This window comes from Arachis hypogaea, chromosome 11, assembly GCF_003086295.3.
Source record: "Arachis hypogaea cultivar Tifrunner chromosome 11, arahy.Tifrunner.gnm2.J5K5, whole genome shotgun sequence".
Lineage (NCBI taxonomy): Eukaryota > Viridiplantae > Streptophyta > Magnoliopsida > Fabales > Fabaceae > Arachis > Arachis hypogaea.
In genome coordinates, this window is record NC_092046.1 from 95760020 (window position 1) to 95778643 (window position 18624).

General features: G+C 40.2%; 1 protein-coding gene across 1 annotated transcript; it reads left to right on the forward strand.

Moving 5' to 3' along the window:
• Positions 1-11630: 11630 nt before the first annotated feature.
• LOC140176158 (uncharacterized) lies at positions 11631-14519 on the forward strand. Its single transcript, XM_072206047.1, has 4 exons — positions 11631-11901; positions 12778-12914; positions 13419-13921; positions 14168-14519. Exons 1-4 carry the CDS (start codon positions 11631-11633, stop codon positions 14517-14519), a joined length of 1263 nt encoding a protein of 420 aa, XP_072062148.1.
• Positions 14520-18624: the final 4105 nt, after the last annotated feature.

An 18624-nucleotide genomic window follows, 5' to 3' on the forward strand; every position in this document is an offset into this window, starting at 1 on the left:
GTTCCATGACTGGGTGCAATTGCATATTTTCTATGATGGACTGTCTTATGAATCAAGGAAGGCTGTAGACCATTCATCAGGAGGTTCATTGAACAGGAAAAAGACTGTGGAAGAAGCCATTGAAGTGATTGAGACAGTGGCTGAGAATGAGTACTACTATGCATCAGAGAGACACAACACTAAGGGAGTCATGGAGCTGAACCATGTTGATACAATTCTAGCCCAAAACAAGGTGTTTGCCAAGCAACTAGCAGAGCTCACCAGGAAATTAGAAACAAAACAAGTGGCTGCAATACACACACAAGATCAAGAGGAAGAAAGTACTGAAGGAGGTGATTGGGAAGAGGCTAATTATGTAGGAAATCAACAAAGGCAACCATATGATCCACATTCCAACACTTACAACCCAGGCTGGAGAAATCACCCAAACTTTGGGTGGGGAAACCAGCAAAACCAACATAACAAGTCCACATACCAAAACTCCAACCAAAGATCATACCAAGCCACACAAAACACTTACTCTCAACCACCATATCATGGCCAAAATATTCAACCTACCCAACCTAACCCGAACCAACAATTTCAAGATCAATTAAACAGGATAGAAGGAGTGCTGGCACACATGGGTCAGGACATAATTGAATTGAAAAGCTTCAGGGATGATGTGAGATCTACCTTAAGAAACCATGGTGAAAAACTCAAGAGGATGGAGTCTCAAGTAGGAGAGCTATCTCAACAGGCCCCCAAATCAACTGCAGTGTTCCCTAGTGACACAGAAAAGAATCCTAAAGGGGAACAAAAGGGAGTGAGATGGGAAGAATGCAAAGCCATCACCATATTGAAAGAAGTCTCAGAAGAAGAAGGAATCAGATCCTCAGAACAGGAGCCAGAAATCTTGAAGGAAGGTGTGGAGGAAGCTAAGCAGGAAAGTGAAATTGAGCAAGCCAAGGGACTGCAAAAAGGCACGATGGAAACATACCAACCAAAAGCACCATTTCCTCAGAGGTTAGGAGGAGGTGAAAAAGGGAAAACCTATTCAAGGTTTTTAGAGACATCTAAGTCTCTCCATATCAATATTCCCTTTCTTGAGATTCTCCATCAAATGCCTACACACATCAAGTATTTAAAGGAATTGTTGAGCAAGAAAAGAGTTTTGAAGGGAGGACAAACGGTAACAATGAACAAAGAATGCAGTGCCCTCATCAAGAAGGACACAGTCTCTAAGAAAACAGACCCAGGAAGTTTTCATATCCCTTGCATCATAGGGGAAACAAAAATTGACAGAGGATTCTGTGATCTAGGAGCTAGCATAAATGTGATGCCTCTAACTCTTATGAAGAGGCTACAACTTAATGAGGTGAGATCCACTGATGTAATCATACAACTGGCTGACAAAACTCAGAAGCAAGCTGAAGGGGTAGTTGAAAATGTGCTGGTGAAAGTGGGGGATTATTACTTCCCCACAGACCTTGTCATTTTGGACATGGAGGAAAGCTACTTACACCCTATCATTCTGGGCAGACCATTTCTAGCCACTACTAGAGCGCTCATAGATGTAGAACAAGGAGAGCTAATTCTGAGAATACATGATGAACAGCTCATTTTCAAAGTTTTCAAACCTGCATCTGAGCCTGAACCAGAACCTGAAAAGCCTAAGGATGATAGTAGCCATCTGTGTTTGGAGGAAAGTAATCCAGCAGCTGAAACTCTAAAACAGTCCTTGGAAGGCAAACAAGAGTTGCAAGAGTTAAAGCCACAAGAATCAATGGAAACAGATCAGAAGGATCCTCCTGGCATAAGGGTCAATGAAGAAATCCTCAAGAGAAAGGGAAGAATGATAGGGAAATTGCCAAGAGGGTGGAGAAACAAGAAAATTCCCACTGAAGGTTTTTCTCCGGGAGATAAAGTGATATCAAGTCATTATCTGCCAATCCCACCTGGCCTCAAAACCATTCCTTCCCAGCTCCCTCAAGTGTTCACAATCAGGAAAGTTCTTTCTATGGAACATTTAGAGGTCATGAAGGAATCAAGTGGGGACGTTTTCATAGTGAGAGGAGAAGACGTCAAGCACTACAATCCACCCTAACAAGGGACAACCGTCAAGCTAGTGACGTTAAAGAAGCGCTTCATGGGAGGCAACCCATGTTTTAATATCCTTACTTTTTTTTTTGTTTTGTTGTGCATTTAATAAAGCATGGTTTCTTATGCATGAACTTGAATCCTCAGGACAACTGCTGAAAGAGTGCACTAAACATTGCATGTAAAATACAATTTGTCTCTAAGTTTCGTGTGCCTGAAGGCAACCCAAATTTTATTCAAAATGCATTCAATTTTTCATTCAAAGTGCATAACCAAAGATTAAGTTTGGTGTTCCTCTTTGAACACGGTTCATGAAAAGCAAGAAGTTCCTCTGGATTTCGAAATTCATGACAAGTATACCATTCGCATGTTTTAATACTTTGGTTTCAATTACTTAGGGTAGTAAATTTGTTTAGAATCAAAGAGCCAAAGTGACTATGATTTATTAGAATTATGCACATTCATTAAGGACAACCAATATGGATTTCATGTCATCAGGAGACTTTACCAAACACTAAGTTTGGTGTCCAGTAATAAGTGTGCATACATATAAAAGTCACGGCTATAAGCTCATGAAGTCAATCATTGATTTACATGTGCAAGTACTATTCATCATTCACATGGACCGAAAAATGATAGCAAACTTGTTTGTTTGTGCAGGTACAAAAGAAAAGACAAAAATGGAGGAAAAAGACAAAGGGAGGTACGGTGCTTGGTCAAAAAGAAAGTTCACAAGTCTTTGAGACTAACACATGGGAAAAGGAAGTTCTGCAAGAAAAGATAGCTACATGTACAACCTAATGCACCCAGAATACTTCCAAGAAAATGAAAAGCAATTCGTCCTTCTCCTTAATTCATATATTTACCATCAAGCCACCCTTCACAAACCACCCTAGCCGTCCATTTTTCACTTACGGGCACTATAAAGAACCACTTGAGGAACGAGTTCCACACCACCAAATCTCCTTCATGCACATTTTCTTTCATCATAGCATAACTATCTTTTGCCGAAAACAACCTCACCACACCTCCAACAACACTTCTTGCTTCACCTTGTCAACTTTAGCTTGTCACTTTCCAAAACTAAAGAACCAATGGCAGCCTCATCTAGCCACAAAAGAAGAAAAGACAAGCAACCAATGGAGGAGAACAGGGAATTCGATGCATGGAGATACAAATCAGTTTTCCATGAAATTCAAGCCGAATGGATGAGACCTAAAAGGGTACTAGCTGAGGTTCCCTTTGACCTTGAAAAGGATTCAAAGAACAGAGAAGTAAGTGGGAGACTAAGTTTGGTGTTCACACACCAACTTAAGACTCAGATACTTACCCACACATAGTTGAGCTAACCACTCAAGTGCTTGAGAAGCAAGCAACTTCATCACTCTTTGCAGGAAAGGAAACAAGGATCTTAAAGCATGAAGCAACAATTAGGAGAAGAAGGAGAAATCAAATTGTTTCCTGGCAACAAAGAGAAAACAAGGAATTTCACAAGGTGGTATTGTTCCTTGATAATTCTTTAAAAAGGGCAAACAAAAGCATGCTTGTTCTGGTTTAAACTGTAAATGTTGAATCTTTCTGGAATGTGAAGTTTTTAGTATATTTGTCTGTTTATGGCTTTGAATAAAGTGAATGCCTAGATGTTTGGATATAACTTCACCTTCTTAAACAAGTGCTTGCCATGCTTGTTCTGTTTCCAAAAATAAAAGAAAAGTTTGAACAAAAGTAACTTGGCTCAATTAGTGACAAATCAAGTAGAATTAAGTGGTGGTATGCATGCTTGATTGTTTAGTCAGATCACTGGAAATAGAGTGTAGAATTATCATTTTTGTGTAGAAATTGAAAACTGTCTATGGATCTTGATGAATAAATGTCTTTGGCCATGAAAAAGAAAGAAAAAGAAGAAGAAAAAAAAAGCCACTGAAAAAGGGCAACCAAAAAGCAAAAAAAAAAAAAAATTGAGAAAATAAGCTAGGCACCAATGGTTTGAACTTCTAAGACAAATGCCTGTGGTGCGTATGTATTAAGGATATGCTTGGATGAATAGGTTCTGAGGAGTGCTTCAACACTTGGTAACTTGGGTTAACTAACCCGGGATTATCAACCAAAAGTCCATTATCAAGAGCAACCTAAATACAAAACATTTAGTCACACAAAGAGGTGCTGGGCACCAATGTCTCAAGAAGAAATGTGAACTAAAATGCCTGGAGTGGATATGTGTAGTGCACTGATAAGAAAAAGAAAATGCCAAAGGCTTGTGCAACACATGACACTAAGCAAACAAGGAGCAAAGGAGCTCTAAGAAAAAGAAAAGAAAAACAAAGAAGAGAAAAGTGCCAAGGACATAAGAATAACAAGAGGCCATAGCAGTGTTTGATGGATGCAATGAAAAAGTGATAATCTTACCTGATAAGAATGAAAAAGTGATGCTGCAACTTTCTGCATAAAACCCTTCTGATGAACTTCAAATGCTTACTAATATAGCCAATGTAATTGCTTTCTGTTTCATACTTTCTTCTCAAATAACTCAGGACTTGCTTAGGGACAAGCAAGTATTAAGTTTGGTGTTGTGATGCCAAGGCATCTTAGGCTAGTTTCACTAGCATTTTTTTGTTAGTTTTAGTTGTTTTATGCATTTTCTTGAGCTTAAAGTAACCAAGAATGGTTAAAAGAATAACAAAGCAATGAACCATCCAAACAGTATGATTTTGATGCAAATTCCATGAGTTTTAGTTATATTACTTGAATGCTATGAATGGAAGATTTCTCATGAAATTTTGCAAGACTTTGATGCAATTGTTTGGATGATTTCAGGGAAGAAGAGGTTAGGCAAGGAAGCAACAAAATCAATAAAGGAAGCTTGAATATCACATGTGGAGTTTAAGTTCCAGTTTAAGCCTAAACTGGAGCTTAAACGCCAGAATCATGAAGGCTAAGAAATGCTGAAACTGAAGTTTAACCTCCAGTTTAACCTTAAACTGGAGGTTAAACGCCAGAATGAGAATGCCACTCAGGAAGCATTTCCACGTTTAACCTCCAGTTTAACCTTAAACTGGAGGTTAAACGCCAGAAATGGGAATGCACCAGGGAGCCATTTCCACGTTTAAGCTCCAGTTTAACCTTAAACTGGGGCTTAAACGTGTTCGACCAAGTTTTCTCCTCCAGGGTTGCTTTCTCCATTTCCACGTTTAAGCTCCAGTTTAACCTTAAACTGGAGCTTAAACGTGTTCGACACCTCCAGGGCTACCTTTCTCAGCTTCCACGTTTAAGCTCCAGTTTAACCTTAAACTGGAGCTTAAACGTGTTCGACCTCCCAGATGGCTTTCTCTATTTCCACGTTTAAGCTCCAGTTTAACCTTAAACTGGAGCTTAAACGTGTTCGACCTCCAGGGCTGCCTTTCCTATCTCCACGTTTAAGCTTCAGTTTAACCTTAAACTGAAGCTTAAACGTGTTCGACTAAGTCACCCTCCAGGGCTGCATTCTTCCATTTCCACGTTTAAGCTTCAGTTTAACCTTAAACTGAAGCTTAAACGTGCTTCCACAAAAGGCATCACTGGAAGTGTCTGGCGTTTAAGCTGCAGTTTAAGCTTAAACTGCAACTTAAACGCCACTCTTGGAAAAGGTTTCTGGGCCAAAAATATTGCGGTTTAAGTTAGTATTTGAGCACAAACATTAACTTAAACTTACTCTGGTATGAAACCCAATTGAATATCATGGTTTATGGGATTGGGCCTGAAGGATTGATGAGTCTGAAATTTCAATTTATTGAGTCATGTGTCATTATTTGATTATCACTAAGTTGGCTCAATGAATGTTACAGAATTTGGATCAGCAGCCTCATCAAGATTATGGATCATAAACCCAAGGCAAAAGGAAAGCAGGGAGAGGCCTCAAAGCCCAAGAAACACAACAGAAGCTCAATATAGAAAGTGTATAAATAGGATAGAATTTAAGTTAGAAAGGATTTTTACCTCTTCATTTGGCTAGTTTTCATATCTTTGTAATTGAATTCAGAGCTATGACTCACTAAACCCCTTTTCATTGGGTTAGGGAGCTCTATTGTAATTCAATGAATCAATAATAGTTTATCTTCTTCTTCAATCTTTTCTCTTGAATTTTGTTAGAAAGCTTCTCGATCTAATTCCATTGGGTAGTTGTCTTGGGAAAGAAACTACCCATAATTGGAATCCTTCGGAACCTTGGGAAAGGAATGGAGGATTCATGCTAGAGAAGCTTTCTCACATTGAATTTGATTGGGGTTTGGATGGATATTGTGACATGTAATCCTACCAAATTGTGGTTCATGAAACTGTGTGGTATAATCAGTGATCGAGCATCATCTCTTCTTATGAACATTTAAACCAAGGGATTGGGAATTTGTTTGTTTTTAGAGAGAATTGGTGAGCCAAGGGATTGGGATCCAATCATATAAGATTGCCAAGCAAAATTCAATGAACGCATTGGTTGAGGAAGAGATAAACATGTTTTGATTCGGAGATCTCAATATCTCCTACAACCCAATGAATTCCTCATTTCTGATTTCCACTTTCTCTTTACATTCTGGAATTAAATTCATGCAATCACCCCCATTCCCTTTTAATTTCAGCAATTTAGCTTCTGCTCTTTACTTCATGCAATTTAAGATTCCGCCATTTCAATTTCTTGTCATTTACGTTTCCCGCCAAGTTTACATTCCGCAATTCTCATCTAAATTTTGATTCCGCTCAACTAGAACACACTTCTAATCCGAATTGCTCACTCAACCAATCCTTGTGGGATTCGACCTCACTCTATTGTGAGTTTTTACTTGACGATAACCGGTGCACTTGCCGGAAGGAATTTTGCCGATCGTGCAATTTCCTAAATCGTGGCATAACTAGTTTATGCGCATCACAAAGAAGGCCAAAGCAAAGGATGGGCGTGCCACTTGGTGTCAAAGGCGTGGCACGCCAGCTCAAGATCCTTACTTGGGCGTACCACTTGAATACTAGGCGTGGCACGCCAGCTACTGGAACCAAGGCAAATGATGGACGTGGCACACCAACACCTGGGCGTGGCACACTGGTTATACTTTCTAGAGAGGGAGAAACAAGGCCAACCATATGGGCGTGCCACTTGGTATCGAAGGCATGGCACGCCAGCTTTAAAAATCAACTGGGCATGACACTTGAGTCCCAGGCGTGGCACACCACCATCACGAATCACCCAAGAGAAGACTTGGGCATGCCACTTGAGTTCTGGGCGTGGCACGCCAAGTAGAGGAGCCAAGCACATGAAAGGCGTGGCACGCCAAACTCTGGGCGTGCCACATTAGTTCAACTTTCCAGAGAGATAGATCAAGCACATAGCATGGGCATGGCACGCCAAACCCTGGGCGTGCCACGCCAGTTGAAATTTCCAGAAGCTAACAAAGGGAGGAAAAAGGCATGGGCGTGCCTCTTGGGCTCGAAGGCGTGGCACGCCAGGCTAACCAAGGCTTTAAAAGGGCCTGGGCATGCCACTTGGGCTCGAAGGCATGGCACGCCAGGCTACCCCAAGGTTTAAAAGAACCCTGGGCGTGGCACTTGGGCTCGAAGGCGTGGCACGCCAGGGTGGTCAGTGAAGGGAGGCGTGCCACTTGAGGATTGGGCGTGGCACGCCAAGGCAGAATCAGGGCAAGGCGTAGCACGCCATTAAAGCGCCAATCACACGCCAGCTGGGAGATCACGTTTTATGAGTTTCTTTTCCCTCTAAAATGTAATTTTACTTTTACTTTTGTATTTTTCTTTATTTGCTATTGCTAGGAGTAGTATATATACCCCTTGGAAGTATTGAAGAAGGGGTTAAGTAGTTGAGCTATTAGTTGAAGGATAGTTAGATTCACTTTTTCCATCTTTTACTTTTTCTTGAGCTGTGGGTAGCTAAATTCCCTCTCATTGAGAGAGGGAGCTCTGTTGTACTTGATGGATTAATGATAGTGAATTTCTTCTTCTCTTCGTATTCTCTTTGATTTTCTAGAAGGAATTTCATTCCTCATGCTAGTGTTCAATCACCTTGGAAAAGGGGTTGAATACAAAATGGGTTTCATGGGAGCCTTGGAAAAGGAAACATGAAATCATGCTAGAAATCCCTTATCACACTTGAGTAGGATCTGGGTTTTGGTGTTTGGATATGGTGACATAAAATCCTCCTTCTACTTGGACCTATGATGATGTGTGGTACAATCAGGGACCAAACATATCTCTCTTCATGAGCAATTAGACAAAGGAATTGGCTATTGATCAAGATCTGAGAGATCGAGTCACCAAGGGATTGGGGCTCAATCAATCATGATTGCCAAGAGGTCAATGAATTGCATGATTGAAGAGGATATGAGCTAGATTTAATACAAAGAGACAACATCTCCTAATCTCAATGAATTCCCTCATTCTTATCTTCCACTTTCTTTATAGTTTTCTTTACATTCTGCAATTTCCCATTCCCATTTACTATTAAGTCATTTAAGTTTCTTCTCTTTACTTTCCTGCCATTTCCATTTCTGCCATTTACTACTTTCATTTACATTTGAGTCATTTATGATTTTGCACTGTTACAATTCTGCAATCACAATCTATTCTACCTAAGTTGACTAATTCCCCAATTAATTAAAAATTGCTCAAATCTACCAATCTCTGTGGATACGATCCCACTCCACTGTGGGTTATTACTTGACGATAATTTTCGTGCGCTTGCCAAAAGAACAGATTCACAAAATTTATAATGGGGTGTGAATTCGACTCATCAAGTTTTATGGCGCCGTTGCCGGGGATTGGTTTGAATTTGACAATGATTAAATTGATTGAGGAGCTAGATTAAGCAATTTTATTACCTTATTATTTTCTTTTTAGTCTTTTTTTACTCTTCTATCTACTCTGTTTTCTTTAGTTTTACTTTGATTATGTTAGCTATTCACTGTCCATATTTCCATCCTTCTAACTGTTTGATTAATTGCATCAACCAAGCAAACCACTAATCTTACTATAGTGATTCTTTCACTTGTCCTCCACTTGCTTTTTTGGTTGAATGTATAACAGGTAGAAGGGGAGAAACTTCATCTTCCTTTGATAGTGAAATTGAGAGGACCTTCCTTAGATTAAGGAGGGAAGCAAGAGGCAAAGGCATAGTTGGAAAAGAACTAGTGGAGAAAGATCTGTGAACCACCATGGATGACGAAGTACAGGACAATGTTGGAGGGGATGCTGGAAATCATGTTGGGTAAGAGAGGAGAGTCTTAGGCCCCTACATAAACCCAAATCCAGGAAACTGTGGCAGCAGCATCCTCAAACCACCAATCCATACCAATAACTTTAAGTTGAAACCTCAACTCATCACACTTGTTCAAAATAATTGTTCATATGGAGGAGGAGCCCAAGAGGACCCAAATCAACATCTCAGCACATTCTTGAGGATTTGTGACACTGTAAAGTCCAATGGTGTACACCCTGACACCTACAAACTACTTTTGTTCCCTTTCTCACTTAGAGATAAGGCTGCAAAGTGGTTGGAAGCATTTCCCAATGAGAGTTTAACTACATGGGATGATGTTGTAAACAAATTTCTAGCAAGATTTTACCCCCCTCAAAGAGTCAACAGGCTAAGAGCTGAGGTACAAACTTTCAGACAACAAGACGGTAAAACACTCTATGAGTCCTGGGAGAGGTTCAAGGATTTGACAAGGAAATGCCCGCCTGACATGTTCAATGAGTGGGTGTAACTACACATCTTCTATGAAGGACTGTCATATGAGTCAAAGCAAGTAGTAGATCATTCTTCTCGAGGCTCACTCAACAAGAAGAAAACCATTAAAGAAGCCATAGATGTCATAGAGACTGTAGCCGAGAATGAGTACTTCTATGCTTCAGAAAAAACTCAAAAGAGATGAGTGATGGAACTCAACTCAATGGACGCCCTGCTGGCCCAAAACAAATTGATCACTGCACAACTAGCAGCCTTGACCAAGAAGACAGAGAGTAATCAAGTCTCAGCCATTCAAGCCCAAGCCACCCAACAAGAAGGAGATGCACCAGAAGTTGCCTGTGAACAAGCTAATTATGTGAACAATTCTAGACCCCTATATGACCCAAACTCCAAGACATACAATGCAGGTTGGAAGAACCACCCAAATTTTAGGTGGGGAAACCAACAAAACCACAATCCAGATCATACAAAGCCATACCAATCCAATCAATACCAAAATCACAACCCCAACCATCAACCAAACAATAACAGACCCTACCACAATGCACAAAATACATCATATCATTCCACTCAACCAATGCACAACAACCACCATTAAGACACATCAACCTCAACCATGCAACCATGTGAGATCAAAAGCAACTTTGAGAGAGTAGAAGCTGCAATAGCACAACTGTCATCACAACTGACAGGAGCTATTTCCACTCTTTTGGGGAGACAAACACAAGCTGACAAGAGGATAGATGCCAACCAAGAAGAGTACAGGTCAAATCTGAAGAATCAAGGCGCAGCCATTTCAAAATTGAAAGGACAAGTAGGGATTCTGTCCAAGCAAATTCCTATGTCTACACATACATTTTCCAGTGATACCATGGCTAACCCAAGTGGGGAATGCAAAGCCATCACATTTAGAAGCGGAAAGGGGGTGGAAGAAGCAAACCCAAGCCAGAGAAACCAACAAAAAGAAGCTACAGAAAATCTTGAAAACAAGAATGAAGAGGAGACCCCTACCCCATCATCACCAAAGCCAATCTTGAAGCCTTATGTGCCAAAAGCACCAAATTAACAAAGGCTGAGGAAAGACGGAAAGGATGGCAAGTTCTTTAGATTTTTAGAGATCTTCAAGAAGCTCCAAATTAACATACCATTTGCTGAGGCATTGGAGCAATTGCCATTCTATGCCAAATTTCTGAAGGAGCTCATGACAAGAAAGAGGAATTGGGAAGAAAAAGAGACCATAATGTTAACTGAGGAGTGTAGTGCCATAATACAAAGGAAGCTACCCCAGAAAATGAAGGACCCAGGGAGTTTCCAAATCCCCTGCATCATAGAGGATATCAACATTGAGAAGGCCTTGTGTGACTTAGGAGCTATCATTAATCTCATGTCCCTAACTATGATGAAGAGGATGAAGATTGAGGAAGCCAAGCCAACAAGAATGGCACTCCAATTAGCTGACAGAACCTTCAAGTTCCCACATGGGGTAGTGGAAGACTTGCTGGTGAAAATGGGAGAATTTATTTTCCCAGCTGACTTTGTTGTGTTAGATTTGGAAGAAGAGGCTAACACATCAATCATTCTAGGAAGGCCATTCCTAGCTACTGCTGGAGCCATCATAGATGTACAAAAAGGGGAATTAGTCTTGAGATTACATGAAGAGAAGATGGTCTTCAATGTCTTCAAGGCAATGAGTTACCCCAAGGAATCCATAGGAGAATGCATGATGGTGGACACCATAGAATAGATAGTTCAAGGAGTTTTGGAAGAAGAACAATGTGAATGAGCTATTGAGCTAGAGCAGCAAGCATCAAGTGGAGAACAACCCCAAGGAACCATGGAGAATTCAATAATGTTGAAACCCAAAGACAGTAAAGAAGTAGAGGCACCAAAACTCGAGTTGAAGACCTTACCACCAAGCTTGAAATATGCATATCTGGGTGACAACAACACCTACCTGGTGATCATCAATTCAAGTTTGAGTGAGGAGCAGGAAGAAGAACTTATCCAAGTGCTGAAACAGCATAAGGATGCCATAGGCTGGACACTTGCAAACTTAAAAGGAATCAGCCCTTCAATGTACATGAATAAGATACTACTTGAAGAAGGTGCTAAACCCTTAAAGTAGCAGCAAAGGAGACTGAATCCAACCATGAATAAAGTGGTCCAAAAAGAAGTATTAAAGTTATGGCAAGCAGGGTGATCTACCCCATCTCAAACAGCCCTTGGGTAGGCCCGGTGCAAGTAGTCCCAAAGAAATGAGGGGTCACTATTATACCAAATGAGATGAATACCCACAAGAACCGTGACCAGGTGGTGCATGTGCATTGATTATAGGAAGCTTAATGAGTCCACCAGGAAGGATCACTTCCCCTTACCTTTCATGGATCAGATGCTTGAGAGATTGGCTGGACATGAGTATTACTGCTTCTTGGACAGTTATTCGGGCTACAACAAAATTGTTGTAGACCCCAAGGACCAGGAAAAAACTTCATTTACTTGTCCATATGGTGTTTTTGCTTATAGGAGAATGCCCTATGGATTGTGCAATGCACCTGCAACATTCCAAAGGTGCATGCTCTCCATATTTTCAGACATGATTGAAAAATTTATTGAGGTGTTTATGGATGACTTTTCTGTATTTGGTAACTCATATTCTGATTGCTTACACCACTTGGCCTTGGTGCTAAAAAGATGCCAAGAGACCAACCTCGTTTTGAACTGGGAGAAATGCCATTTCATGGTTATAGAGGGGGTGGTCCTTGGTCATAAGATCTACAAAAGGGGCATAGAGGTGGACAAGGCTAAGGTGGAGGTGATTGAAAATTTGCCCCCACCTTGCAATGTCAAGGCAATTAGAAGTTTTCTAGGACATGCTGGCTTCTACAAGAGATTCATTAGAGACTTCTCCAAGGTTGCCAAACCTTTGAGCAACCTACTAGTCTCTAATGTACCTTTTGTTTTTGATGATGAATGCATGATAGCTTTTAAGGAACCTAAAAACAAACTCTCCTCTGCACCTATCATAGCACTACCATGCTGGGATTTACCTTTTGAACTGATGTGTGATGCATCAGATTTTGCCGTGGGTGCTGTCTTAGGACAGAGGAAGGATAAATTGGTACATGTCATTTATTATGCTAGCAAGGTTCTTAATAAGAATCAAAGGAACTATACCACTACAGAGAAGGAATTACTTGCCATTGTCTTTGCTTTTGATAAATTTAGATCATATCTTATTGGTTCTAAAGTAATTGTATTCACTGATCATGCAGCACTCAAATACTTGCTCACCGAACAAGACTCCAAGCCCAGACTAATAATATGAATTCTGCTGCTCCAAGAATTTGACATTGAAATTAAAGACAGGAGTGGAGCAAAGAACAAAGTGGCTGACCACCTCTCAAGAATACCACAAGAAGAAGATGGGGTATACCAAGTTGCAGTGAATGAAAGCTTTCCTGATGAGCAGTTGATGATGATACAAGAGGCCCATTGGTTTGCTGACATAGTGAACTTCAAGGCTATTGGGGAATTACCAACTAACATCAATAAGCATATGAGGAAAAAGCTAGTCAAAGATGCTAAACACTACATCTGGGATGAGCCCTATTTGTTCAAAAAGTGTGCTGATAGAATCTTAAGAAGGTGTATTTCCCATGAGGAAGGGCAAGAAGTGCTATGGCAGTGTCATGGATCTGCATATGGAGGCCACTTTAGTGGAGATAGAATTGCAGCCAAGGTGCTACAATATGGATTCTACTGGCCAACCATCTTCAAAGATGCAAAAGAATTGGTGACAAGATATGATGAATGCCAAAAGGCTGGCAATTTACCCAGGAGAAATGAGATGCCACAGAGGTTCATAATGGAGTTAGAATTGTTTGATGTGTGGGAAATTGATTTTATGGGACCCCTCCCATCCTCATACTCAAACAGTTATATATTGGTGGCTGTGGATTATGTATCAAAGTGGGTAGAAGCCATAGCCACTCCAACAAATGATAACAAAGTTGTAATGAGCTTTTTGAGAAAGAACATCTTCAGCAGATTTGGGGTGCCTAGAGCTCTCATCAATGATGGAGGGATACACTTCTCCAATAGGCAACTCGAATCACTCCTTTCCAAGTATGGAGTCAAGCACAAGGTGGCAACCCCATATCACCCACAGACCAATAGACAAGCAGAGATTTCAAGCAGAGAGCTTAAAAGAATTCTTGAAAAAACTATTGGAGGCTCAAGAAAGGATTGGTCTAAAAAGATGGATGATGCATTATGGGCCTACAAGACAGCCTTCAAAACACCGATTGGAATGTCTCCATACCAATTGGTGTTTGGTAAGGCTTGTCACTTACCAGTTGAGCTTGAGCATAGAGCATTTTGGGCTATAAAAATATTGAACTTTGATGAACAAGCTGCTGGAGAAAGGAGGCTTATGCAGCTAAATAAGCTGGAGGAGTTTAGGAATAAGGTATATGAGAGTACAAAGATCTACAAAGAGAATGCAAAAAGGTGGCATGATCAGAAAATAGCAAGGAGGGAGTTCACTGAAGGGCAAAAGGTGCTGTTGTATAATTCGAGACTCAAGTTCTTCCTTGGGAAGCTTAAGTCTCGATGGTCAGGCCCCTTCACCATCCTCAATCTATCCCCCTATGGCCATGTAGAGCTCATAGAAGACAAAACACAAAGGACCTTCACTGGATTACCTAGAGGACTCACTGGATGAGAAGAGAGTGAGCTACAACCTCAGCTAACAAGGAAGAACGTCAAGCTAATGATGATAAAGAAGTGCTAGTTGGGAGGCACCCCAATACTTTATATCCTTTTGATTTATTGCTTTCCTAGAAGTAGTTAAAATTTGCCTATTTAGATAGTTTGAGTTTCAGTTGAAAATTTATGTTTTCTTGCCTTCTAAGAAGTAGATTGTAGATAGTGGATTAAGAATTTTGTTTTCTGTTTTGGTAGTTAGGAGACCCTTATATTCTATTTGCTTTTGGTATAAAAATACAATTTGATGAATACCTGTGCTAATGACGAGCTATTGGGCTGAGAGCTAGCTAAAAATCTATGTTTAGTGTGGCCACCAATTTACTTAATCTAGGCTTACTAATCTTGAACAAATTATGATTAAAAGTAAGCCCAGAGATTAAGTTTGGTGTGGCCACCACCACACATCACCATCTAGCAAAGCCCAATACTACTAAATCTGAAAGTATTTAATATATTGGGGAGAGCCGAAATGTGGTTTAAATATGTTCAATAGAGGATGAAAGCAAAAGTATATGAAAAGATTGGAATTATTCTACCTTTATGAACACATTAGAAACCCAATGATAAACCCAATTTATTATGATGTAATAGGATTAAGTTTGGTGTCCCCAAAGGACACCCATCAGTTGCAAATTTAGCCATCCATATCAAAGAGGAATATAGAGGATTCTTTTGTTATTACTAATGAGGTTTCAATTTTATTTTCAAGAGAGAGAATGGGACCCACATGATTGATAGCACGTAAAGCAAACAGGTCAAAGTGTACTTGCACTTTGGAACTCAAAACATGCAGGAAGAGAAGTGGGATAAGGATTGGCGCCTCTTCCCACACTAGGCGCCACTCCCCAAGTGGGAAAACATTGAATTCCTTTACTTTCCACCATTCGAACCCCACTTTACACACCTATAAAAACCACTACTTTTCCCACTTCTCCCCACACTTCAAACCTCATTTCATAGATGAAAGAAAGACTCCACAAAGCATTCCTTCCTTTCATCTCTTTTTCTTTCCTCTTAGCCTTCTTTCACTACTTCCCTACCCTTTTCTTGATCGGGACGATCAAGCTCTAAGTTTAGTGTTGGAGTAAACCTTTGTTTTGCTTACTCTTTTTTGCAACCTTCCCCAATACCTTCTTCAAATCTTTAAACATACCTCCTCAATCTAATGGCACCACCAAAAACCTCAACAGCATCAAAGAAAAGAAAGACTACGGAACCAACTTCTGAATCATCAAGTTCGGGTTTCAATGAGTATAAGTTTCTCTCCTCATTCAACCAAAACCAGTTTCATGGTTGGGTGAGTGAGAGGGGGATCATCCCAGAGGTCGGTTTCCAGCTGGGGAGGAATGAGCACCCTGAGATCAACAGGGAGATAAACAATAGAGGCCGGGCACTCTTGTGCAACCCACCACGGAGGGTAGTGGAAAGCTTGGTGAGAGAGTTCTATGCTAATGTCGTGCCTCAGCCAAGACAACTTTATGGCTATCTTAGCTATGCAAGGGGGAAGTCCATTGATTACAGCCCCACTAACATAGAGAGGACGCTGATGGTGAAGCGGACAACCTTCACCCGGAGCTATGAGGAGGGAATAAAGCAACAAGACCCAGGATTTGATGAAATCCTAAATAAAATCTGTGTTTTGAATGTGCAGTAGATAAATGACAAGGATGGAAGGCCCAACCAACAGAGAAGAAGAGACTTGAGCCCCCAAGCTAGAGGGTGGCTGGATTTTGTGAGGAGGTCCCTAATCCCTACATCCAACACATCAGAGGTGACCAAAGAGAGAGCTATGCTCATATACAGCATCATGAAAGGTGAGAATGTCAATGTTGGGGAATTGATTGCCAACAACATCAACAAAATTCTGAAAAGCACCAAAGATAGCTCAAGGTTGGCATTCCCCAACATCATCCAAAAACTGTGTGATGAAGCAGGGGTGGAGAGGATAATTGATGAAGTGCTAGTGGAGCAAAAAAAAACCCATAACTGCCAAGAAGATGGCCAAAGTGGTGGCTGTCAACCCACTTCAAAGGGCCAGGGAGCATATGGCTCATGCTCATGAGCCACATGTGCAACAACAACAAGAAGAAGAAGAGGTAGAGGAGCAACCACATTTCCTAGCACTCTAACCACCACCATATCAACAATACCAACCATTTCCAGAGGGATTCAATTGGGAACAATTGCAAGGAGATGTACACCAAATGAAGGGAGACCTATGCCATCTGAGGAAGGATGTCAATCAACTCAAGGAGACTCAACACACAAGTGAAACTGAATCACTTGTGTAATGCTGTGGCCACTCTAAACCCAGGATACCCAACATTCATGCAAGGGATGGAGGAGTTAAGTGCAAGATAAGAAGAAATTCGGGCCAAGCATAAGGAGGATGAAAGAAACTACATGAGAAGGCTAGGATTTTGGAAGCCTAAGGACAAGAAAGCACAAGAAGGATACTCCAACAAAGATGAAGATGACTCTTCCCCTTCCAAGAAAGACAAAGGCAAAGGGCCAATGAACTGAAGTTGAAGCTGCTCAAGGTTGTTAAGTCCCATGGTTGACACTCTCTAAATTCTGAATCATGTTTAAGTTTTTCTCTCTGTTTTAATTTCTGTTTTTGAATAATTGCAACATTAGGATAGTTTATTTTCACTGCCTAGTTTTTTTTATCATGAAGTCTTTTGTGAGTCCTTTTTAATTTCAAGAAAGAAAATGCAATGTGTTTCAAGTTTTTACAATATCAATAAAAGCATAGTTTGTCTTCATAAGAATTGTTGTGAGTTGCAAGAATAAAAGAGATTAAGGCCAGGAGAGATCATTCAAAAACTAAGAAATAGGAAACTAAGTGTAGAACCTTGAATGAATAAAAGGGAAAAATAAATCATAAAAGGCAACCAGTCTTAGGAGGTATGACAAGTAAAGGTTAAGGGGTATTTCTTGAACATCTATAGAACCAAGAAGTAGTAAGCAATAAAGACCCAAGGCTCTGAGCATCAACTACTAGGAGGGAAAGAAGCATTAAGAAACTCCCAAGAGTTAGAGAACCTAGTAGATGCTTGTGGTAGAGATGTGTCAAGAAGAGGCCTGGGCAAGTAAATTCTTGGGGGTGTTTCAACACCTAGTACCCTAAAGCCAACTGGTTTGGGAGTGCTAATTGAAAGCCTAATTAAAGGGTTGTCTTGAGACAAAACACTTAGAGTCGTGGCAATAAATGGAAAAGAAAGAACAAACAAAAAGAAAATGAAATAACTCTCGCTACTTCAAGGTGACAATCAATAAAAAGGACCTATGAAGCTTATACTTGAAGGAACCCTCAAGGATCTAGAAACATCTGTGACATTGAAACAAAATTATTCATGCATGTGTTAAGAACTTAGTCCTAATCTTACTCATGTTTGCATCTATTCAAGGTCAAAGTGTTAAGTCATAAAAAGGGGCTACTCACACTAATTTACTTGGGACAAGCAAAGCTTAAGTTTGGTGTTGTGATGACTTGCATCATCTACCCTTTTTTTCTTGCATAATGATGAGAGAACTTTTGCGTGGTCTAGAAATTTGCGGATAAATCCTCGTTGCAAGTATAGTTTCTAAACCTTCAAAAGTCCTTTCATACAAACATTTTGGTTGTCACAGGTAACAAACCCCTAAATAAATTGATAACCGAAGTATTCAAACCTCGGGTCGTCTTCTCAAGGAACTGCAGGGAAGTATGTTCTTATTATTGGTTATGGAGATTGTAGATTGGGGTTTTGAGAATGAGAAGTGAATAGTTTAATTAGCAATTAAAGTAAATGAAGAACAGGCAATTTAAATGGCAAGTAAAATAAATAAATGACTGTAAATAAAATTTTGGCAAGGTATGAGAAATTAGAGGTCCTATCCTAGTTATCCTTATCAATGATGATGAGAATTGAATCTTAATTCCGCTTTGTTAACCATTACTAAGATAAAGGAAGGTCAAGGGATTAATTGGTTTGATCTTCGAATCCTATTTATTTTCTTAGAAAAGATTGGGATTATTGAAGTTTAATTCAATCAACAAAGATAACAATTATCAATCA

Bases quoted from the DNA above. Each gene is read 5' to 3' on its own strand.
- LOC140176158 (XM_072206047.1), top strand. From the start codon at position 11,631: ATGGAGAATTCAATAATGTTGAAACCCAAAGACAGTAAAGAAGTAGAG. The intron at 11,902-12,777 runs GTGCTAAACCCT...AATGCATGATAG, and splicing joins TAAGATACTACTTGAAGAAG to CTTTTAAGGAACCTAAAAAC. The intron at 12,915-13,418 runs GTACATGTCATT...TTGTTCAAAAAG, and splicing joins GACAGAGGAAGGATAAATTG to TGTGCTGATAGAATCTTAAG.